The 25,123-nt window shown below is 41.3% G+C and overlaps 1 protein-coding gene across 3 annotated transcripts in view; it reads left to right on the forward strand.

Annotated features, from left to right (window-relative positions):
- The window catches only part of LOC144067684 (polypeptide N-acetylgalactosaminyltransferase 10-like), a 79,094-nt gene extending 59,867 nt beyond the window's left edge, over window positions 1-19,227 (forward strand). Inside the window, exons 9-12 of one of the 3 annotated variants that reach the window (XM_077591501.1) lie at window positions 5,168-5,389; window positions 5,627-5,743; window positions 9,071-9,220; window positions 18,692-19,219. In XM_077591501.1, the coding sequence (XP_077447627.1) occupies window positions 5,168-5,389; window positions 5,627-5,743; window positions 9,071-9,220; window positions 18,692-18,970 (768 nt within the window). In that variant the 3' untranslated portion in view covers window positions 18,971-19,219. Of the gene's footprint in view, window positions 1-5,167; window positions 5,390-5,626; window positions 5,744-9,070; window positions 9,221-15,853; window positions 17,655-18,691 lie in introns of those variants that run through there. The other 2 variants (XM_077591502.1, XM_077591503.1) reach the window with 2 other exon arrangements.
- Window positions 19,228-25,123: the final 5,896 nt, after the last annotated feature.

Below are 25,123 nucleotides of genomic sequence, written 5' to 3' on the forward strand. Positions count from 1 at the left end.
CCCATATTGTTCTTATGAGGAGCCTCTCGCGTCCGCTGTATGCTCGTATATCAAAATTTGTCTCGTATCTCAAGATAAATATTTGCTCAAAATTTTACTCGTATCTCAAATTGCTCGTATGTCGGGGCACCCGTATGTCGGGGCAGTCGTATGTCAAGCTATTACTGTACTGTGATCCTTCAACACTTTTCGGCTTCAACATTCACGGCTTCAGTACATTGCGTTTTTTCATATTAATTATTTTAAAAATTCATAAAAATGTCAGAATTCACGCAGAAACTCGCAAGTCGAAGACAGGGCTCTCCTTCTTCTTCGGCACTGAATTACGTTGCTCGAGAAGGGCCACATCTTTCCTTCTCCTGTTTTGTTGCAAGTGAATTTCCCGAGCCCATTCCAATTTTGTTTGGATTTTGAGTCTCCGTTGATAATGTCCTCAGCGTCCTGGCATCCATTGAGCCCAGGAAAAAAATGAAACATGATGACAGTGACCGAAAAAAGTGATGTTGAGAGGACGTCAACAGCAGGAGTGCAGAAGAAGAAGCAGCAGACAACGACGAGGATGAGGAACATGGTCTTCCTTCTGCCAGAGATCTTCAATAGCCTCCTGACTACCAGGAAAAAAAATGTTGTCCAATCACATTTATTTTGAAATTCCCCAATCTATGTGAAGTAATAGGAATACTGCAAAGGAAATTTGGTATCATTGAAAACCCCTGAATATCCTCTATAGAGCACAATAGGAGTTAATGCGATTGGATCCACTGGGTGGGAGATATTTAGGTTTACAAATGTCGTCTACAGAGGAAAAATTTGAACTCCTGGCATATGGCACACATTTGCAACAACGGGTCCAGGAGATTGATGACAAAATGGTCAGAGGCATTGAATTTGGCAATCGTCTTGACAGTGTCATGCCCTTTTACCAAAGCATATTTGTACAAGAAAAGAAACGGCGGTCGCCATGTTCCTTGTGCGCCGGAAAACCTCCCGCAGAAAGAAGCTCCTCCTGCTGGCCCTATATTGCCTCCTGAAGATTCCACTAATGATCCAATACCTCTCGAATCTGACGAAGAGGACTTGGACTAAACCTCACAATAACCTGTTTTTGTTTTTTTGTTTTTTTTTAAATGAATCAGAGGAGCTATTTTCATTGTGAGTCAGTACTTAAAGTATTTACAATTTTAATTAATATATTCTACAGTGGTACCTTGAGATACGAGCTTAATCCGTTCCGGGACTGAGCTCGTATGATAAGATTCTCGTAACTCGAGCGGAAGTTTCCTATTGAAATGAATGGGAAACAAATTAATTCGTTCCAACTCTCTGAAAAAAACACCAAAAACAGGATATTGGATTGAAAAAAATGTGTTATTTCTTATAATTCGCCATATATTGACAAAGTAATAAATAACGAGTGGTTTGATAGTAATAATGTGTTTAAAAGGAGTAAAATTAGACACATTTCGCGGAGGGTAGAGACAGCGGCATACACGGAGGCGGGGGGGCTGTTCGGGGGGCTTTATCCACGGCAACAATGCACTCGTAAACGAACAAACAAATTTAAATTAACTTGGATAACTATATACAGTCACTCAACGTTTTATGTAACTTCAAACAAAACTAAATTCTAAATTTGTTGTAATCTTTTTTACCTTGCGTAGTTCTACGGGTTGACACCACCTGGCCGCTCCGCCGAAGTCTTCAAAACGAACGCATCAAGAGTTGTTTGTTTTTGTCTACCCTTCAAAATATTTCGATAATGTCGCATACAAATGTCATCACAATAGGATAAGGCACGACCACTTGCCAACGAGAAATAGTCTTTAAAGAACGATCGCGGGAGCGTCTTTCCTTAGAAAGAATAACAGGAAATACAATAGTTGAGCTTACCCACGTATTGATTGTGGGTAATGAAGTTTTATTCTGAGAAAGGTTGCCATTGCCTATGGGTGTTGTGTGCACGAGTATAATTCATTACCCAGAAAGCCCTCTTTTTGCCCGCGCGTTGTGCGTTTCCTGGTCGTATGAGAAACTCGTCTGAATTAATCGTTCCGTGCTCGTAGATATTGTTATACACGAAAGATGGTCGCATCATGAAATTTTGATCGCATGACGGGCAATTATTCGATCGAAATTTCCCTCGTAAGACGAGAATTTTGTATGACGAGCGGTCGTATGACGAGGTACCACTGTACTTCGATATTAACACACTAGTCATATGCCTCTAACTGTAATATTTAATAAATACGTTTTTTGATCATTTTACTCGTGTACATGTATTTTTGTATTGGCGAGAAAACATGTAGTATGGAATGTAGTAATAATAGGAGTGATTTTACTCATATCTCGAAATGCTCGTATGTCGAGGTACCACTGTATCTATAAATGTATTTATGTAAACAAAAAATACTGAAATTCTACAGCTTTCAACATTGATTTCTTTTGTCAGGAGTAGACCCTTATATAATGGAGAAACCCTGTTTAATTGATTAACTCCATCTAGTGTTGAACCTGAGAATTTCAAAAACATGTAGAGTGAAATTAAGCTTCCTGTGCGCTGGCCAATAAAAAGTACCGTATTTTCACGACTATTCGGCGCATTGTATTTAAGCTGCAGTGTCAGTAACGAGTGCTATTTCTGTATTTTAGACACACAAAGCACGCACCGTTTCATTACACGCATATATATTATATATTATATATGGATGAACATCGAAACGCAATAGCGCTGACTACCGGAAGCAGCTTATTTCCGGGTTCTGGTGCGCAGTGACTGCTGGGAAATATAGTTCTTGCACGCTACACCCACACGCTAAAAACATGTTTTAAAAAGGCAACGGAAGCAAAACTGAGTTCGGTTGTACTTTATTTAGACATTTTACAACTCACTCACGTCATCATCACCCACAAATCCCTCAAAGTCCTCATTTTCTGTGTCCAAATTAAACAATTGCCCAAACGAGCCTTCCAAAAAGCCGGGTCCCCTCTCTTCGTTCTCAGAGTCACCGTCATTTCCATCAATCCATTCACAAATCGTAGCGTAAGAAGCCCGGCGCTGCCTGCCACTTTTCGTGAAGCCAGCCATGGCATATATATATATTATTTATGGATGATTATCGAACCGTAATAGCGCTGTCTACGAAAGCAGCCACAGACGCTATTTCCGGTGCGCAGTGACTGCTGGGATAAATAGTCCTTTTGTCAATACACCCAGGTTGACGGCTGTGATAACTTTGCACTAATAGGCCTCTAATAGCCGCCTCTACCTACTGAGGAGTCTACGGTCATTTGGAGTATGCAGGACACTGCTGAGGACTTTCTACGACACTGTGGTGGCATCTACAGTGTTTTATGCAGTGCTTCGTTGGGGATGCGGGAGCACGGAGAGGGACAGGAACAGGCTGAATAAGCTGGTCAGGAGGGCCAGCTCTGTTCTGGGCTGTCCTCTGGACTCTGTGGAGGAAGTGGGAGAGCGGAGGATGCTGACCAGGATGATGTCCATCATGGACAGCACCTCCCACCCCCTGCATGAGTCTGTGGAGTCCCTCCGAAGCTCCTTTAGCAATAGACTGCGGCACCCTCATTGCAGGAGGGAGCGCTTCCGCAGATCCTTCCTCCCATCAGCTGTCAGGCTCTTTAACAAAAAATGGTTGTGTGTTAAGACCTACCATATGCATGCATGTACATTTATGTGTATGTATGTATGTATATATGTGCTAAGCAACACGCTTATTTAATTATATATTTATTCATGTATTTATTTCTTGACCTACTTATTACCTATCTATTTATGTCTAAAATGCCTTTCCTATTCCTGCATCCTCACCCTCTTGCCACTGGAACAACGAAATTTCCCGAATACGGGATGAATAAAGTTATCCTATCCAATCCAATAATATCAATATACTACAACAGCAAACACACTAATTTGGTGCTACATGTACCAAATGCACGCAACACCCGCACGCTAAAAACACGTTTTTAAAAAGGCAACGAAAGCAAGACTGAGTTAGGTTGTACTTTATTTAGCCATTTTACAATGTACTCACATCATTTTCACCCACAAAACCATCAAAGTCCTCATTATCTGTGTCCGAATTGAACATTTGTCCATCGAAAACGCTGAGTTTAATACGTTCGACCAGGCGGCCACAATTCATTCCCAAATGGTAGCTAGCTAGTAGCTAGCGTAACTATTCCAAGGCTGTCTTCCATGGTTCGCAAATGTGTTGATGCCAATCGCCAGGCCTCAATCCGTTCACAAATGGTAGCTAGCTAGTAGCTAGCGTAACTAGTATTCCCAGGCTGTCTTCCATGCTTCGCAACTGTGTTGATGCCGATCGCCAGGCCAGTCCATTCACAAATAGTAGCTAGCTAGTGTTGATGCCGATCGGCAGGCCACAATCCATTGGGTGTATTGACAAAAAAAACTACATATCCCAGCAGTCACTGCGCAGTACTTTATCTGCGGGAAAATAGTAGAGTCAGGGCCTGCTTGCCATAGTTGTCCTATCGACGGATTTATTTTATTTTATCGTGATAACAATTTTAGTATTGGTCCATCTATAAAGCGCACTGGATTATAAGGCGCCCTGTCTATTTTGGAGAAAATTTCATACTTTTATGTGCGCCTTATAGTCGTGAAAATACGGTAGGCAAAGGGCCACAGGTTGAACACAAGTGGTCTAATGCAATGTTGTTAATGGGTTTTTACAGTTTAACACTTTTCTACCCCCAAGATAGTGCTTTGGGAGACGAGTACTTTACTACTTTTGCCCCTGCCCTTTTGTCCAACTTTACGTCTTTTTGAGTCTATCCGTTTTTGCTACCGAAAATCGTAGCTCGTTTTTGTGTTTTTGCTGCTTTTCTGTCTCAATGATTTGGTGATTCTTAATGATCCCATTGACTTTGATTTGCTTTGTACTTTGTGCTTTTTGCTTTTGCTTTGTTGTTCTGCGGCCTTTGACTCTACTGTCTGACTTATAACTATGCCTTTACTTGCTACTGTCACAATGAAATTTTCCAAATACGGGATGAATAAAGTTATCCAATCCAATGCCCCTCATAACCATTGTGATCATTTACAAATTACCAAAACAAAGTAGGCTCCGGCCCAAAGAGTTGCTGTTTTCCAACTCAGCTCACAGCAGCCTTTCTCTTTTTCCAGAATCTGAAGCGCGTAGCGGAGGTCTGGATGGACGAGTATGCCGAGTACATCTATCAGCGGCGGCCCGAGTACCGTCACATGTCTGTGGGTGATGTAAGGGAGCAGAAGGAACTGAGGAGCCGCCTTGGATGCAAGAACTTCAAGTGGTTCATGAACGAGGTGGCCTGGGATCTGTCCCAGCACTACCCCCCTGTAGAGCCGCCTGCCGCAGCCTGGGGCACGGTATGCCCACTACTTCTCTTAGACTTGACTATAAGCAAAAAGACACACAAAAATGACCATCAATGTGATGGTAATTTGAAGCCTTGAAACAACCCCACTAAGAAGTTTAAAAAAAAGAATGACTTGAAAATCAATGATATTCTTCATTGCACATTCTGAATTGTGAGATAGCACTATTTTTTATATTATTTAATGCTATCCTTTGACTGTTATAACCATTTATTGTCTGCATCGCAGATACGAAACGAGGCAAGCAGAATGTGTATGGAAACAAAGCACTTTGTGTCGGGAAGTTCCATCCGCATGGAAAACTGTGGCAATGCACGGGGTGAGGTCAGCTGGAGCCATGGGCAGGTGAGTGAATACAAATGAACGCTCAATCATTCATGAGTTATTGTTCCAACCATTATTTAGCCCTATTAGGCAGGGGTCTCAAACTCATTTTTGTCGCGGGCCAAGAAATCTAATAATATATTTTTAAGAATAGACATTTTTTTATTTGATTTTTCAATTTTTTGTTTTAATTTTGGGATGAAAAAATTGGGAAAAATTTAAATATAGTTTTTTTAAAGATGTCTACAAATATTTATTTGAACTTTTTTTCTCCAAAAGGGAAAACAGTTTTATTTAATCATGTTTTTCATTTAAAAAAAGGAAAGACAATGAATATATATATATATATATATATATATATATATATATATATATATACATATATATATATATATATATACATATATATACATATATATATATATATATATATATATATATATATATATATATATATATATATATATATATATACATACATATACATACATATATATATATATATATATATATATATTTATATTTATATACACAGTAATACCTCGACATACGAGTGCCCCGACATTTGAGATACAAGTAAAATGTAAAATTCAGAGCAAATATTTACCTTGAGATACGAGACAAAATTTGAGATACGAGCATTTCAGACAGCCAGTTCGCTAGGCAGCAAGAGGCTGCTTTATGATTTTGTCGCATCTCCCTCGTGCAAAGATCTTTACGCGCACTGGGCGGAGCATTGCATTGTTTCCGTTTTTTTTGTTGTTGTTGTTTTTTTGCATTAGTCAGTGCAAAATTAAGGGAAACACTATGGAACTAAAGCAAGCCGGTGCAATGAAGGGTAGTGCGAAGAAAAAGCGTATGATGACAATCGATATTAAACACGAAATAATCAAAAAACATGAGTAGTGTACGGGTGACTGAGCTGGCTCGTCAATACATAAGGAGAAGCAGAAAGTTCGCCCCGAAAGTCGCGGTGGAATACATGAACGCCCATGACTGTACACTCTATATTTAAATGTTATAAAACTTAAATCTCAATCATCCTCAATTTTTTTTTTGCGTTTTCCCCCAATGCATTTTCACTGGGCATTACAATGTTCTGATTTTTGCTATTCACTCTTGGGCGAGTTGCTCCTCTGTAAGTCAAATCGGAGACGCTTCCATTCTGTGATAGACATGCTCAAATTAGCTACTAATGCTAGTTTAATTACATTGACAATGTGCATATTGCGTTGAGATAGGCACAGCTGAACTCCTGCCACAGTGTCCTATTGTTGTTGCAGTAAATTGTCTTGCAGGTAATTGTGTTTCTATGTCCAAACACGTATGCCCACACACACTTTGAGCTTGATTTAGTTTGCACGCTCCCAGAGGAGTGAATGTATTTGTTGGGAGATGTCTAATTCCAGTTTATAGAATGGCCCTAATGGAATGTGTGTCTGTTTTTGAGAGTCAGCACGCCTAAGCTTCTCTGATACTTTAATTGCTTGAAACTTGCGACGCATCGTTGTTTTATCTATCATTTGTGTTCTGGTAACACTGATTCAATGCAAATTGAAGTAAAAACATCTGAAAGCCATTCTTTAATGGGATTTTTCAATTTAAAAAAAGCAATTTTTGCAAGTGTGTTGACACTGCTTGTCAGTTAGATAGTGTTGAACGCAAAACCTTCAAAACTCCACTCTTTGAAATTTTGAAAAACATTAGTACAGACACTCCTCAACTTACGAACGCAATTGGTTCCGAGCGATTGTTCATAAGTTGAATTTGTTTGTAAGTTGATTTAGTGCTATATTTTGTATTATAATTTATGTTTAAGGCCTATATAAGTATATTGAAGGTTTATATAAGTGCATTTGTATGTTTAAGGCTTGTATAAGTAACACGCATTGGTTTGTACTGAAAAAAAAAACATTTAATAAAATGGAGAGAATATGTACAGTACTGTAGAGAGAGAGATAGATTTATGTATTAGAAACTGGCCAAAAGAAGCGACCTAATGACGATTGCACAGTTTTCTTCTTTTTTTCATCATAATTGATCCAGTAGCACTGTATGGCATCATTCAATTGATTTGCAAACTTTGTGCAACGTTCAATATTTGGGTTCTGCTGCTCGATCTTTCTGTTTATAAATGGTACTGAATGTGCAACGCTCACCACTTTCTGACGCGCATCAAGCTTCGTTATTATTGCCACTCGTTTCAAATGAAATGGCTTGCCTCTTCCTTGCAACTCCCTCAATAGAAGCCTTTAGCTTTTTACCAACCATATTCAATATTGGATGCATGAGATATTTAATGATACAAATGAAAAAGGTTCTTTGCACACTGGAGATACATTCACGCACTTCCGCCTTGCAACGAAGAAGGTAGATGCTGGGTGAGCTGAGCTCTCACAGCGCCAGGCGTCGGTATTAGCGGCGGAAAGAAGTACTACTCCGAAAAAGACGCGAAATACAAAATTGGACTTGCGAACATTTTTGGACTTAAACGCAATTTGCAGACATGTTCGTATGTACCATTGTTCGTAAGTTGAATGTTCGTAAGTAGGGGAGCGTCTGTATCTGATGCCGTTTTCACAAATCGCCGACAAATGAGGTAGACATTAAAATCAAAACAGGAGTAAAGAAAGTCTTGAATAAAAGGGATGAAATTAAACAAGTGGTTTGTCAGTTGGGTTGAAATTATCCATATTATATTGTTAGATTTTTTGGTAGATAATTCATCTGAACGGTGGCTCAAGCAAACATCTCCAGAACAAACGATTGAAATTGACGAAGTCTCCCATTTATGGTTGAGACTGATAATTTTGGCAAATTCCACAGCGGGTATAGTAACTCTTTTTCTGCCTTTTTATGATTATGACTGGACAGGGTTGGTCCAATATTGTTCCACCGTAGAAGTTTATGAACATTTTTAATCACAGATAGCAGTAGAAAGCAAAGCTCTCTATTTTCGGTATAAGATTAGCCCAGTTCGTTAGTCCAAAGAACTTTGTAAAAGACATTGAAGCATTTTAATGGAACCAAGCAACGTTGTACTGCTCCCTACTGAAAAACAAAGTTGTACAAACCATTTTTTCTGGTGAAACAAGAATCTGTTATTTCATTTGGTACTATTTGTTCGCATAGACTATAATTATCCAATACACCCTGTGTCATGAAATGTCAATCACAATCCATAAAAATGTTGCACACAAGGGAATTCACCCCAAAAGACGGTAAGAAATTGGTTAGACAGCCTTTATTTCAAGAAACAGGACACCAGAAAAAGTTTCAAGGGCCCTAGTCTAAACAAGAACAAAAAGTTATTTTCGTTTCAAAATGTTCAACTCTTCCTGCTCTCAGGTGTTTACGTTTGGTTGGCGTCAGGACATCCGCGTGGGCGACCCCCTGCACACCAAGAAGGTTTGCTTCGACGCCGTTTCCCACAGCAGCCCCGTCACGCTCTACGACTGCCACGGCATGAAAGGAAACCAGCTGTGGCGCTACCGCAAGGTAAGGATACTCGATATATACTATGACCTGGTGGCTCGCACATCAGCTTTCATATTCATCATCAGAGGTGGGTAGAAACACGGTACATTTACTCCGTTACATTTTAGTTGATTTTTGGAGGAAAATGTACAGTCGTACCTCTACTTCGGAAATTAATTGGTTCCAGAACTTTTTTCGTAACTTGAACATTTTGTATGTAAATTCTCTAATTCCTTCCACGGTCCTCACACAATTACCAACTAAACCCTTTAAAATTGGTCAGCATCCCAATTTTGTATGAAAGATGTGAGAAACACAAAAATGAGAGAAAATGATAAGAAAATGATTTATTAATGGTCTAAAATGAATAACAAGAATACAAAATCTATCCCTGTTGAAACGCAGGAGAACAAGAGGAAGCTAACGGTAGGCAACAGGGAGAGCACACACAAACACACGAACACATGAACATCTCATAAACGCATCATTAAGAATTCAAACAACATTAATCAACAACAAACATTAACATTTTATGATTTCCTTGGAATTACATTTTTCACCCATTTTATTAGTCACTACTGGTTCTTACCTGTTTGGATTTAACTTGCCCTTCTGCAGGGCTGGTTGACGGATGTTTTGAAAAATAAACTACTCCAAAGACGATTGTCTTTGCTGACTTTTAATGATGTTTCTATAATGCAACGGACAAACGTCGTCAAACTGGGCGATCGCACAACTTGTGAACACTTTTTCAGGATTTGTCCCTCCCGAGTGTTCTATTAACTCTAGAGCAGGGGTCTCAAACTTGCGGCCCGCGGGCCAACTGCGGCCCGCGGGACGATAATTTGCGGCCCCCGTCTTAATATGAAAGATCGATTTTTTTTTTTTTTAATTTTTTTTTTTTTTTTTTTTTTTTTTTTACCCCTTTCCCCATGATGGCGCCGTTTAAGTGGCAGCCAGTGGCAGTAGCTCTGTCCACTCATGTTTTTCTTGTTTTACAGCATGTTTTACATGAAAAATTAGAGGGAACATTGACATGCACCTGCTTGTGGCAGGTGTGATACTGGTGTGCCGATAGCGAGCAATGATGATGTCGTGACCGGATGATTCGCCTAAAGACGTTTCGCCGACGGACGTTTGACAGACGGACAGGTCGTACTAGTATTTGTTAGTTTAATGATTAAATACAAATACTAGTATTTGTATTTAATCATTAAACGCTGTTTTCAGCTGGATTTGACCGAATTTGAGAGCATTTTGAGCCGTTTGGCGAATGGACGTCTATAGACGTTTTTTTGCCTCCATCGCGATATCATCCAGTATTTGTATTTAATCATTAAATGCTGTTTTAGGATGGATTTGACCCGATTGCTGTCATTTTACGGCTCGGTTCTGCTACATCTGCCTGCCCAAGAGTGCTTATTCCCGGACTGCCATTGATGGTAGACGAACATTGATTTTTACTATAATTTGGACAACACCGGCGGCGGGCCGGATTAAAAATCCTAACGGGCCGTATATGGCCCGCGGGCCGAGGTTGAAAAACTTGTACACACACGATCCGGCGGGGCGAGCGTTCGAATCCCGTTTCGGCGAAACCTCCGTTCGGCCGAATGAACGTTCGGTGGAACGTCCATTCGGCGACCTGCCCGTCTGTCAAACGTCCGTCGGCGAAACGTCTTTAGGCGAATCATCCGAGTACCGATGATGTCGCTCACACTGGTACTCAGTGCGCTCAGGGAGGTTGTCTTTCTGCTCAGACCAACAAAAAATTAGAGGGAACTTTGGTTCGGAGCTGAATGAACCAATCACGGTGAGGTATACGGCTCTGGAGGGCGGGACATCGGCCGGGCTGTCCAGTGCCTCGCTCACTCACTCATTCATTCCTCCAATCAGCTGGGCGGAGGAGAAGCCGTGAGGCCGATCACTCCGCTCGGCGCGCACACTCCTCCGCTGCTCTCAGCATAGAACTGAATGAGGCGCTATGATCCGTGATCCAGCCTGTGTCAGTGTCTGTAGCCATCTCCGCGATTGAAACGGAGAGCGAAAGTGCACATGCGCCACAAACCCGCGCGACTGAATGTGAAAGATCAACCCGAGACTCATTCCAAGTGGAAAAACATTACAGAGCCCCAGAGATGTCTCTTTCAAAGCCTGCCGTGAAGAGAAAGGTCGGTGATGAGCACAGACAGTTTCAAGAAAAGTGGGGAGTGCAATATTTCTTTGTTGAACACAGGGGCACCCCGACGTGTCTCATTTACACTGAAAAAGTTGCGGTGCACAAGGAATACAATTTGAAACGTAATTGTACTATGAGACATGCTGAGGAGTACGAAAAATACCAGGGAGATGAGAGAGCCAACCAGGTTGGCAGTCTTAAAACACGTCTTCTGAGGCAACAGGATCTCTTCAAGAAGGCTACCAAAGACAGTAATGCAGCAGTCAAAGCTAGCTACGCCGTTTGTGAGTTGATTGATCCTGTGCTAAGTGATCCCAAATGGCTCATGGACTTGGCTTTTCTTGTTGATATCACACATGAGCTTAATGTACTGAACAAGAAGCTACAAGGCCAGGGGCAACTTGTCAGTGCTGCCTATGACAACGTGAGAGCATTCTGCACTAAACTTGTGTTATGGAAAGCCCAGCTCTCTCAGACAAACCTTTGCCATTTCCCAGCATGCAAGGCTCTCGTGGATGCAGGCACACCATTCAGTGGTGAGAAGTATGTTGAGGCCATTTCGAAGCTACAGGAGGAATTTGATCACATATTTGCAGACTTCAAGACACACAAAGCCACATTTCAAATTTTTGCGGACCCCTTCTCCTTTGATGTGCAAGATGCCCCTCCTGAGCTTCAAATGGAGCTCATTGACCTGCAGTGCAACTCTGCACTCAAAGCCAAGTTCAGGGAGGTGAGTGGAGAAGCAGACAAGCTTGGGCAATTTTTGAGAGAGTTGACCCCCAGCTTCCCTGAACTTTCCCGAAGGTTCAAGCGGACCATGTGCCTTTTTGGGAGCACATACTTGTGTGAGAAGCTCTTCTCCACCTTGAACTTCAATAAGTCCAAGTACAGGTCCAGACTTACTGATGAGCATCTTCAAGCTCTACTGAGGGTCTCCACTGCTTCCTCCCTCAAGCCAAATGTGACTATGTGAGAAGAAGCGCTGCCAGGTCTCTAGCAGCAAGGAGTAGGCAAAAGAAGCCGTGTTCAGAATATTTCATGTTCAATGTTCCATTCAAGTTCAGAAAGTTAAAGGTTAAAGAGCTGTTAATACAGACATTTGAAACGGAATAAAAATAATTCATTTTCTCTACTTAGCCAGCCAGTGTATATCTACTGTATGCTCATTAGTATTATTTGGTTTTATATTACTGATTGATTTATTTTTTATTCATCTTTAAGTTAATTTATTTAATTCATTATTTTTTGTTAAAAAATAAAGATATTTGATAACGTTGGAAAGTTTTATCAGTGTTTTTCTTGTGGAAATCCTGATGCGGCCCAGTCTCACCCAGACTTGGCCTCTAGCGGCCCCCAGGTAAATTGAGTTCGAGACCCCTGCTCTAGAGAGTTCGTTTCTATGCCCCTCGACCAACTTGTCATTGTTCTCCTCGCTGACCACGTCTTTTCATTCGCACTGGTAATTTTCTTGGGAGATATGATGATTAAAAACAGAAGCAGCTGCTTTATCCACACTTGTAAAAACACCGTCCGAACTCCGCGCTCAAAAGTACATAAGAGAGAATCTTGAAACATGGATAGTGTTTTTTGTGTTCTAAAGTGAGTCAATGCATCCGCGACAATTTCAAAATAAAATAACGAACAAGGAAATGTATTTACTTTTTGGGGTACTTCGTAACTTGGATCTTGAGGCATTCATTTGCATATAAAAAGCTTTCGTAACCTGAAAGTTTAGTACATAGAGGCATTCACAAGTAGAGGTATGACTGTACTTCTAAAAGTAGTTTACCACACCATACGTTATACTTTCTTTTTAGTAGATGTGTGGAAGATTAAAACGCTACCCTATTTTCCACACTATAAAGCTAAAACTAAAAATATAAAACTACAAGACTCAAAAAACGTCAGTGCACCTTATATATGGATCAATATTGCTTAATCATTGTATGAAATTCACTTTAGCACCGCTCCATCTAGTTCATGTATAATACAACTCCTAACCACTACTACTATTACTACTACTAGAGGTCCTTCTTGTGGATGGATAACACAACCCCTACTACTACTACTACTAATACTACTACTACTAATCCTACTACTACTAATACTACTACTACTAATACCTCTACTACTACCACTACTACCACTACTACTACTACCTCTACTACTACAACCACTACTACTACTACTACAGGTCCTCCTTGTGGATGTATAACACGTATAACACATCCCCTACTAGTACTACTACCACTATTGCTACTACCACAGTTGCTACTGCCACTATTACTACTACCACTATTGCTACTACCACTATTACTACTACCACTGCTACTACCACCATTACTACTACCACTACTACCACTGCTACTACCAATATTACTACTACCACTGCTACTACCACGATTACTACTACCACCACTACCACTATTACTACTACCACTACTACCACTGCTACTACCACTACTACTGCTACTACCACTACTACCGCTACTACTACTACCGCTACTGCTACCGCTACTACTACCGCTACTGCTACCGCTACTACTACTACTACGCTACTATTACTACCGCTACTACTACTACCACTACTACTATCACTACCACTACTACAACTACCACTACTACCACTACTTCCACTACTTCCACTACCACTACTACTACCTCTACCACTACTGCTACCGCTACCACTGCTACCACTACTACCGCTACCACTACTACCGCTACCGCTACCACCACCACTACTGCTACCATCACTACCGCTACCACCACTATGCTATCACCACTACCGCTACCACGACCACCGCTACCACCACTACCGCTACCACGACCACCGCTACCACCACTATGCTACCAACCTCTACCGCTACCACACTACCACTACCACTCTACCGCTACCACCAATACCGCTACCACTACTACCACCACAAATACCACTAATACCGCTACCACTATTACCACCACAAATACCACTAATACCACCACAAATACCACTAATACCACCACGAATACCACTAATGCCACCACGAATACCACTACTACTACTACCACCACTATTGCTACTACTACTACCACCACTATTGCTACTACTACTACCACCACTATTGCTACTACTACTACCACCACTATTGCTACTACTACTACCACCACTATTGCTACTACTACTACCACCACTATTGCTACTACTACTACTACCACCACCACAATTGCTACTACTACTACTACTACTACCACCACCACAACTATTACTACTACTACTACTACCACCACCACAACTATTACTACTACTACTACTACCACCACCACAACTATTACTACTACTACTACCGCTACTGCTACTACCGCTACTACTACTACCGCTACTACTACTACCGCTACAAATACTACCGCTACTATTACTACCGCTACTACTACTACTACAACTACCACTAATACCACTACTACCACTACCACCACCACTACTACCGCTACTACCACCACTACTACTGCTACTACTACTACTGCTACTACTACTAGCGCTGCCACTACTAACGCTACCACTGCTACCGCACTGAACCACTATTTTAGTGGATGTGTAACACAACCCCTAACCACTACCACCAAAGCTCCATCTATTGTGGCGGACCCCAACCTTTTTCTCACCGCGAACCGGTAAAGCTTTTCCTGTTTTCTCGTGGTCCGGCGTATGTGGAGAGGGGAGTGCCGTATGTTCCATGGAGGACATCCATGACAGCAAAAAACGAGTCCCAAGCATAATATCTATCAATTATTTATTACTATCTTAACAACTTTTCTCATTTCAAGTAAGAGGGGGAGATTGAAAATGGTAATATTTATTTCTCTGATTGACCGGTACCATGTGGCTCGCGGACCGGTACCGGTCCATGAACCTGTGGTTGGGGACCACTGATCTATTGGATGTACAACAAAATCCCCTACTACTACTACCACAATCACTACTGCTACTTTGTTTAAAATCCGGTGCGCCTGATATATGGAACAAATTTATAAGATTGATTCATTGAATGTGCGGCGTACAATGTGGAAAATACAGTGGTGCTGCCCAAAGTGGCTCTACCAATTTCACCAATGAGACGTAGCAACAATAATCACAGGACTCCATCATACTAATCAGCTATAACAATTTAGTCACATAAAATGAATTAGACTTCTAACGCCATAAATGGCAGGTGACAAATTAACAAAATGATAACCCGAAAATGCCCCTAATTAATAGGAAGTAACCTAAAGTCCACAGACAGCAAAGAATCCTCATGCATTTTTATCAAAACTGCATCTTCCACTTTTAAGGTAACTCGACACTTACTTGAGTACAATTTTTTGGCTACTCACCGACCTCCGTTCATCATTGTGTCGATGTAAATCATGTTCACATCCCATTTTCTAACCACAAAAATCTTTAAAGTTTGTCCACAACACACCAATTTATCATTTTTTTACCTCCAACCCACCAGGATAAAAGCTTGTTCCACCCGGTAAGCAACAGTTGCGTGGACGGTAACGCAGCCGAGCGGCGCATCTTCATGAACACGTGTGACCCCTCTTCGCCCAGCCAGCGTTGGCTCTTCGAGAAGACTAACGCCACCGTGCTGGAACGATTTAACCACCTCGCCGCCAATTGAATGCGGACCTCCTGTACCTGCTGTTGACTATCTCATCCCTTTGGGGGCCACCTGGATTGGAAGGATGGGACTTGACACCGCGCTCCCCCACTACTGCCTATTTTTCTCCTTTCGCCGCCTTATTTTTCCAGCCTTTTCTTCACCGCCGAATTCCTTATCTCGTCCTGTCGCCGTTCTTTTACGTCTCACTGCCTCCTTTTTGGAGTGGGCCGCATGGCCGTAATCACAGTGAAAGCAGGCACAATCTCTCAGAAAAGACCACTCAGAATATCTTTGACCCCTGTTCTCTACATCTCCTCATTTTTTCCTTTTCTGGACTCTGTGGATGTCACTGCTCACTGGGAGGACCCCGTCACAGGCGGTTGAGCATGGGGTCACCCTGTCTTGCCTCACTTGGTATGTGATTGGCAGGTCGGAAAGAGTAACTGGGACCGACTTTAATGCACTTGTGATAAACTTGAACAAATTCTTAGTGCCTTGTTGTTGTTGAATTTTTTTCTGTGTGAAAGTGCGTGTGCATGTTAAGAATGTGGATTCATCGCAACAAAACTGACCTCTCCCACACTTGAGAATTAAGTGGCTATTTCGAATCATGACATGATGCTCTGCTTGATTTATGAAACCAATTCTTTTGGCTTTCTTTGTTTGTTTTACGTTTTTTTTTTTTTTTGTGATCCTTAAATGTGATGATTTGGGAAAACTTAACAGGCCTGTTAATCACTTCCTCGTGTCAGGCTTTTTGCATTTTGCTCATTGAACTATTGTTGCACATTTTCAGGCATTCCAACTGTTAGTTCAAACCTACTGAAATTTGTTTTGTCACATAAGAAGCATCGAACAAAAACGGTTTCATTTCACCAGTAAACAGAAGATTGATGCGGCTCTTTTCTCTTCTTTCCTGAGGAGTTGGGTTAACCAGTCGTTGTTGCTTGGAAACAAATTTGCTGTAAACATAAAATTCGATTTTAGGATGTCCTTTTCTTGCTCTTGATTAGCTTCCTTTGAAATTCAATCAGAATTGAAGAAATAATCCACGTTTTGTGAATGAGAAAATATCCAACGGTTATGATTTATATTTGCCTTTTCAAATTTTTCATCAACCATTCTTTATTTTGACCTCATCTAATTAATTAATGACTAGTCAACAATTGGGCTTTTTTGCACTCTTTTGGCTGGCATGATGCAAAAATGCTGCTTCAAACTACAATTGTCAATTTTCACTTGAATATACTTTCTTGCCAAAATCGGAGGGTTTTTGGGCTTGTTGAGGCAACCAAAAAGGGTTTTTTATGTCTAAAATCCATGCTGTATTATGCAAATTCATGGCCGTTTCAATCATTTATTTCTGGGCAGTTTGGTGATTTTAGGAGAACTTTCCTCTTGCGTTAAACTCAGCGAAGAAATGAATCCTATTCCGTGTTTTGTTGCCATGTGACCAATTTGTGTGTAGCAAAGTGTAAATTTTGTACTGCGTGAATTGTGACATCCTATTTTCTACTGATGTCACAAAAAGTGGTTGGGGAAAAAAGGTTTATTTCGATATTTAACAATATAGAATGGATCTGGAAATGTAAGATATTTTGCGGAAATTGTTTAAAAAATAAAAATAAAAGGTTTTTATATTTGAAAAACATTCTGAGTTGAAGTTATTATTTTAGATTGGACATTACAGCTCATTTAATGGATATAATGTTTTTAATTATCTGTCATCATTGTTAAGGGCTGTAAAAAATGTCAGATTGCAAAAAAATAAGAATCTTTTGCTCATTTTGTTTCATAAATTATTAATATGGAAGCTATATAATTGTTCACTCTGAGATTTTTGAAAATGACCTAAATTACTAAATGTTAACATTCTTGGCTTAGGGTTCCTAAAATGTCAACCTTATATTCCTTTTTTTTTTTGCAATGATGGAACGCCATTTGGGGCATGTTGTCTCATTAACTGGCCATTTCCATTACATGCCCTTGTCAATTGTTATTAGCGGCTGATTGTTATTTTAACCTCAGTAGCACGCAAACACATTTTCCTTCCCTAAAATGTGGCATTTCGGACCATTTTAATGGTGAAATGTTTCAGACATTTGAATTAAACTATGTTTTTTTAACAAAACAGTTTATGACCGTGTTGACCTGTGTTTTACTTAGCCAACTTCAATTGTTCGCTTCACCAATCAATCCATCGATGCATTTTATTCACTCTGGACATTTTTTCCATGAGCTGGAGAATTAAAAACAAGAGAAATTTATACGCCATTAGTCACCTGATTGGCATTTTTGCAAAGTAAAATGGCAGGTTATATGCCTTTGGTCGTATTTATGTCATTTATTTCTTGGATAGAACTTTTTGGTAATAAAGCAAGCGGGAGAGGTGTCATTTTGAGGGATTCCTCTCAATGCTTTCTCCTTATAAATGATAATTTTACTTCTAAAAGTTAATTTATTTGGGAGTAAAAACTATCCAAAAATCTTGAGATTTTTTTTTTGCAGTACTCTATTTTCATTTTATATAAAAGTGTCATTTTGGGGGCAAAACTCAAAAACAAATGACAAATAGCATAAACGGAGAATACGGAGAATTTGAGCAAGATAGTACATACTATCTGCACACAATCTAAAGATTTTAAATGTTCTGCATGTACTTCAGGTATTCTCCGATGTCTCTTTTAGGTCGTCCCTCATTGGCATTCTGGCGTACACCCCGTCGCCTCTCTTGTCAGGCCAGTGACGGCTAAATGTTGCTCTCCAAGCGCCGTTGATAAATGCGCTTGTCAGCGAACGAGAAGGATCTGTTCCAAATCGCCAGAGACTCATCTCCGTCTCATCAGGAGGGAACCTCTTTCATCAGTACGCACCAAAAATCTATCGGCCGCCAATGTTAAAACGGATGCTTCTCTATCAATGGCTAGCAAATGGGTACTAGTACTGTCTTTGCCATCACCGGTATAAAATTCAGCACACTACCTAGATTAAAAAAATCCAGTTTACCTTGGTTTTAGTAAAACCAGTAGCAAATTTGCTGTTTTTCTACTGGTTTTGGTGCTGCATGATGCGCCGGTAACCCAACCAGCATGTGCTGCATTTGTTAGCAGACGGTTCAGAAAATGAGATGAGATGAGATATCAAACCATGATAGGATATTTATGAAGACTGGTAGGACAAAGAAAGGCTATCAAAGATATGGAATGAATGCTAAAACGACTTGCTGTCTTCCAGCTGTATTGAGAAGTGAAAGTCCAAATGATCATCATGATATTTTTTTTTCTTCCATTCTTTCACTAAGAAATATGGTCTAGCGTGTGGCGTTAGCGTGACGCTAATGCGCTCGTAAATCTGTGCAGCGGGAAGACGACGGCAATAAAGAGATGAAGAGTATCGCTATAACTTTTTTAATTCCCCAGAATAATTCAGCCTGGGGTGACATTAAGATTCTGTTTTTGATGGTGTTTTTCTTCCGATAGTGTTCTCATTTTTGCTCTGAAGGATTTTTGTGAGATGAGTGATAAAAAAGACAAGACATTATTAAAGCTTCAATGGTCAATTCTCTTTATTCGCAAGGGAAAGGACGACTTCTCGTGATCTGACTCCAGCTTAAAAGATCTCTCTCTCAGCCCAAGGTGGGCGTTAATTTGAATATTAGTGTGTGGGTTTCAGTTAAAAATGAATTTCCATATTAGGATTTTTCCAAGGTTTGCTAGTCTTTTAATGAACTTGATTTAATACTTAGGCCTTGAGAGCTTTCAGGCTTTTTGGACAGCTAGAAAGAAGGAACTATGGGTCAGTCTCAAGATAAGTGTGTAATGTACAATGTATAAACAACTTCAGTCATAATATAAACACTATATGATTACTGTGAATAATGTCAATAGGGTTGTAGGCTGGTGAGAATATACTTTAAGTATATAGTAACACTTCTATGCACAAAAAATGCTTCATATCGAGTCGATCTTGGATCAAATCAAAGTAGCGCTTTTAGGGAAAACAATGATCAATAATCATATTATTTATTATTCAATCATTATTAGTAATAATTATGATTCTTTTAGGGGTGACTTTGGGGTTATGAGTGCTTTCATATTGTTTTTTTTTATTTCTTAAGGCAACGTTTTACTGAAAACAACAGAAAGGGACCCTTTGCGATGCTAATGAGGATTGTCATCTGGAGGAAAAGCTCTCAAGCAAAAATAATTGAAGCTGCGAACAATGATGAAGGGGCGCTTACGGCCCAATGTTTTATGGTTAATCCCCCACGACAATCCAATTTTGACGCCATCTTCCATCAGCATTAGAGAGCATACAGGCAACAAAGCAAAGCATCATCGTATAACGTCTCCGTCTGACTGGGATCTCCGCTTCCAAATGAGTTTCATTTGGCCAAATTTCCTAATATGGAATTTGATCATGAAAAATCAAAGTCGCGTCTCAGCTCATCTTCCGCTTATCCGAAGTCAGGTCGCAGAGGCATCAGCTTCAGCAGGGAAGCCCAGACTTCCCTCTTCCCAGCTCTTCCGGGAGAACCCAAAGGTGTTCCTGGGCTAGCCGGGAGACATAGTCTCCCCAGCATGTCCGAGGTCGGCCCCGCGGCTTCTTCCCGGTGGGACGTGCTCGCATACCTTTCAACCTCTGCCGATAACTGCCCTTATAAATGATTATGATTCCCCTTACAAACCCCCAAAAAACCTTACAAACACCGTACGACTCGTACGGTGTTTGTAAGGTTTTTTGGGGGTTAGTAAGGGGAATCATAATCATTTATAAGAGCAGTTATCGGCAGAGGTTGACAGGTATGTGCTCGGAACACCTCACTAGGAAAGCGTTCAGGGGGCAGCCTGATCAGATGCCCGAGCCAACTCATCTGGCTCACATCAGCTCTATTCCGAGCCCCTCACGGATGACCTAGCTCCTCACCCTGTCTGTAAGGGAGAGTCCAGACATCCTGCGGAGGAAACTCATTTTAGCCGCTTGTATCCAGGATCTCGTTGTTTTGGTCACGACCCACAGCTCGTGACCATAGATGAGGGTGGGAACGTAGATCGACCGGTAAATAGAGAAACTAGCCTTTTGGATCAGCTCCTTCTTCACCACGACGGACCGATGCAGAGTCCGCATCACTGCAGACGTTGCACCGATCCACCTGTTGATCTTGCGCTCCATTCTTCCCTCACTCGTGTACAAGACCCCAAGATACTTAAACTCCTCCACCTGGGGAAGAATCCGGACTCTGACCTGGAGAAGGTACGCCACCTTTTTCCTTCTGAGGACTATGATCTCAGATTAGGAGGTACTGATTCTCATCCCATCCCCTTCTCACTCGGCTGCGGATCGTCCCAGCGAGAGCTGGAGATCACGGCCTGATGAAGCCAACAGAAACCACATTATCTGCAAAAAGCAGGGATGCAATACTGAGGCCACCAAACCAGACCCCCTCGAAGCCACAGCTGTGACTAGATATTCTAGCCATAAAAGTTCTGAACAGAATCGGTGACTAATCATAGTTAGACACACGTTTTTGTAACTTTATTATGGATTCTACTATCATGAACTTGTCCACTTTCCGGATTTTCCGGTCAATAAGTCGCGCTTTGTTTCTTTCTCTTTCTCAGACCTGGCAGCGATAATCGACAAAACGTGAAGTAGGATCACCCCTATTAATACTATCATATTATATGTTTTATTTGGCGTGCCTTTCTTCTTCTGAATACGCACAAAGCCTTGAGTTCCACCCATTTCAGCGCCAAAGAAGAAGCGCTGCCCTGCTTTCTGCCTCATTTCATTTTCCATCTCCCGTCTTCCGCTTGAGAATTTCAGTGTGACTTTTGACATTACGCATTTTCAACGCCGTTTTCAAAATCCATAGAATGCTGGAAGAGGCTCGCTGTCGTCTTTCCCCACGTGAAGCGCAATATATGTAATGTGATGATCCGAAGAAGAATGGCACGACGCTGTTTGTATTATCGATGTGTCATTCTTCTACGCTGAAATATCTCTTCTCCTTCTGCTGCCATTTCAGCTGAAGAAGCGCGACCCTTACTTCGGCCATTTTACATCTCCTGTCTTTCGCTTGTGAGTTTCAACACAGATTTTGACATTTTATTGAACTTTTTTTTATACTTAAGATAATAAAACGCGATGTACAGAAGCCGCAAAAGTTGAAGCCATGAAGTGGTGAAGGATCACAGTACACACTAGACTGGTCACCAGTCAGCCATAGGGCACATGAAGACAAACACCCATCTGCACTCACAATCATACGGCCTCCACTGGGAATCAAGACCGTGCCTGTCCGCACCGAAGTCAGAAGAGTAAACCTCTAGACCAGGGGTCACCAAACTACGGCCCGCGCGCCGGATACGGCCCGCCGGCACATTTGGACCGGCCCTCTGAACAATACCAGAGACGCTATCGGAATTTTTTTGGGGGGGGGGATGCGGCCCGCCGGCACATTTGGACCGGCCCTCTGAACAATACCAGAGACGCTATCGGATTTTTTTGTCCTATTTGGCCTTGAAGACTGGGACGTTTTAATCTTGTGTTTGGTTCATTGCACCCCTGCTGAGCCCACAAATCATCCCAGTGAAGCGGGGCTTCGCATTGCTTCTTTGGTGACACGCATGGGGAGAGTGTTTCCCTTTGATGCATGCGGGCACGTCCACCGTTGCATGCACGAGCAGTGTTACCGAGACATCTGGACGATCGCAGGTGAGGGCGGAGCCCTGGGACCATCGCGGACTATTCAAGCATATTAAAACTGCAACCTGTTTGAGAACGGAATAATGGCGAAAAAGTTAGGTGAGAGAAAAATTGATTCAGAATGCAGGGTATTTAACCTGGAGTGGACAAACGATTATTTTTTTGTTCAATGCAAAGAAAAGGCTGTTTGTCTCATTTGTCAAGAGACGGTGGCGGTATTCAAAGAATACAATCTTTGCCGACACTATGAATCCCGTCACAAAGACAAGTACGATAAATTGCAAGGCCAAATACGAGCAGACAAACTCTCAAAGCGAAAAAGTGGACTACTATCTCAGCAGAACCAGGCATCCGTTCGGGCCAGCTTTTGGGTTGCTAAATTGATAGCAAGCAGCGGTAAGCCTTTCACTGACGGAGAGTTTGTTAAGAAATGTATGGATACTGTCGCGGAGGAGGTGTGTCCCGAGAAGAAAGATGCATTTAATGCCGTAAGTCTGTCGGTGAGTACAATGACCAGACGCGTTGAAGAAATCGGGAGTAATGTATATGCCCAGCTGCAGCAGAAGAAGAAATAATTTGACTTTTTTTCATTAGCACTGGATGAAAGCACGGACGTGCAAGACAGCGCAACTGCTCATTTTTATTCGTGGAGTTAGCGCAAACTTTGAGAATTGCGAAGATCTGGCAGCCCTCCAAAGTCTCAAAGGGACTACAATGGGAGAGGATATTTTTGACAAAGTGTGCCAAACCATGGAGAAGTTGGACCTGGACTGGTCAAAGCTAGCTAGCATTACGACTGACGGGGCTCCTAGCATGGTGGGCGAAACTCGCGGTCTAATAATGGGACGCATGAACCGGGAGTTGTAAAAAATGGGTCTCACCGCCCCGCTACGAGTCCACTGCCTAATTCACCAGCAATCACTGTGCTGCAAAGTGTTGAAGTGAGAGAGATTCTGCTCTGACAACTGAGCTGAACTTTTATCTGTGAAGATTGTGCATGGCACAACAGAAAGTTAACGTTCCATGGCTTTTTTTCTATGAAGAACCCAGAGAGAGTTATTTAGTTCTTATTTATTTCATAAATAGTGTTATTTATTTCCTGTTTTTTCTGTGAAGATCTCAGAGAGGGTTATTTAGTTATTATTTATTTCATTAATAGTGTTATTATTTGTTTCCTGACTTTTTTTCTGTAAAGAACCTGGAAAGGGTTATTTGGTTATGTGTGGCTTTCTGGAAAACAATAAATTTTTTAAGCTCCCCTACGATCGTCACACTTTTTCTGTTACAAACTGACACCGGCCCCCCATCAGAGAAGGAAAAGGTTATGTGGCCCTCACAGGAAAAAGTTTGGGGACCCCTGCTCTAGACCATGAGGCCGCGATAATATTTTTATTCTTTTTATTAGTAATTTATAAGACCTCTAAAACAAACTGTTAAGTTTACTGATGCTATTTAGCCAGTTCTCCCTTTTACTATTTTACTTACTTTAGTGTTTGCTTGTTCTGGGTTTTTGATCAAATCAGAAATTGCCCTCCCAAAAATATACTTTTTTTCCACTTCTTTGTGTATTCTTTGGCTGGTGCGACTTGAAGTCCAAAAAACGGTAATTTCCTGTCAATTCCTTAAACTGAGGTCGAGGTGGAAATGGCTAAAAACTGACTTCCTTTTCAACGGCGGCTACATCATAACTAGTATTTTCCACACACTTTGACATTGACCAATAAAATTTCTTCATGAAAATTGCATTAGATTACATTGATGTCATCTTATCATCACTAAACTGTATTTACACTTTTGGGAGAAAATATTTTAGCCTTGACGCTCTCAGGCTACTTTTGCGCCCCGCCTTGTTTAAGCATCAACCCATTATAAATTCAACACCTGCTGTATATCGTCAAATGTTGCGTGGTTGGTGCAAACGCACTCAGAGCTCTTTAGATATGTGACCCAGTTGTTGAAAGCACCTGCAGGGCCAACGCTCCCTAAACGCATCACAACATGTGTCAGGCTGCTTGTCGAGAGCTGCTGGCTGCACACTCAGTCAAAACACTAACAGTCAACTGCAGATGTGAGGACGCGTGAAAATGCAGCCCCCACAGCCGATTTAACTTAGCACCAAGAAATTCGGTTGGCGTGTCTATCATTAAGGGAGACCCACAAAAAAGCTTCACGGACCAATGCTAAGAAAGACATAAGGAAGTCGGCTATTTTGGTTCTGAATCTGCCCTAACAGGGTCATTTTTGTTGCTACAACCCCCATTTTTTATTTTAAATTTACCCCCAGGAGCCAAATTTACATAGAAGGGTAGAATTAAAAAAATAAGCCTATTTGACTGGAGCAACCAGTTTTGAGTCATTCTGTCTTTTCCAGGCGACCATGAAGGGTGGATAAGAAAAAGAAGTCATTTTGAC

Source organism: Stigmatopora argus, chromosome 22, assembly GCF_051989625.1.
Source record: "Stigmatopora argus isolate UIUO_Sarg chromosome 22, RoL_Sarg_1.0, whole genome shotgun sequence".
Taxonomy (NCBI): Eukaryota; Metazoa; Chordata; class Actinopteri; order Syngnathiformes; family Syngnathidae; genus Stigmatopora; species Stigmatopora argus.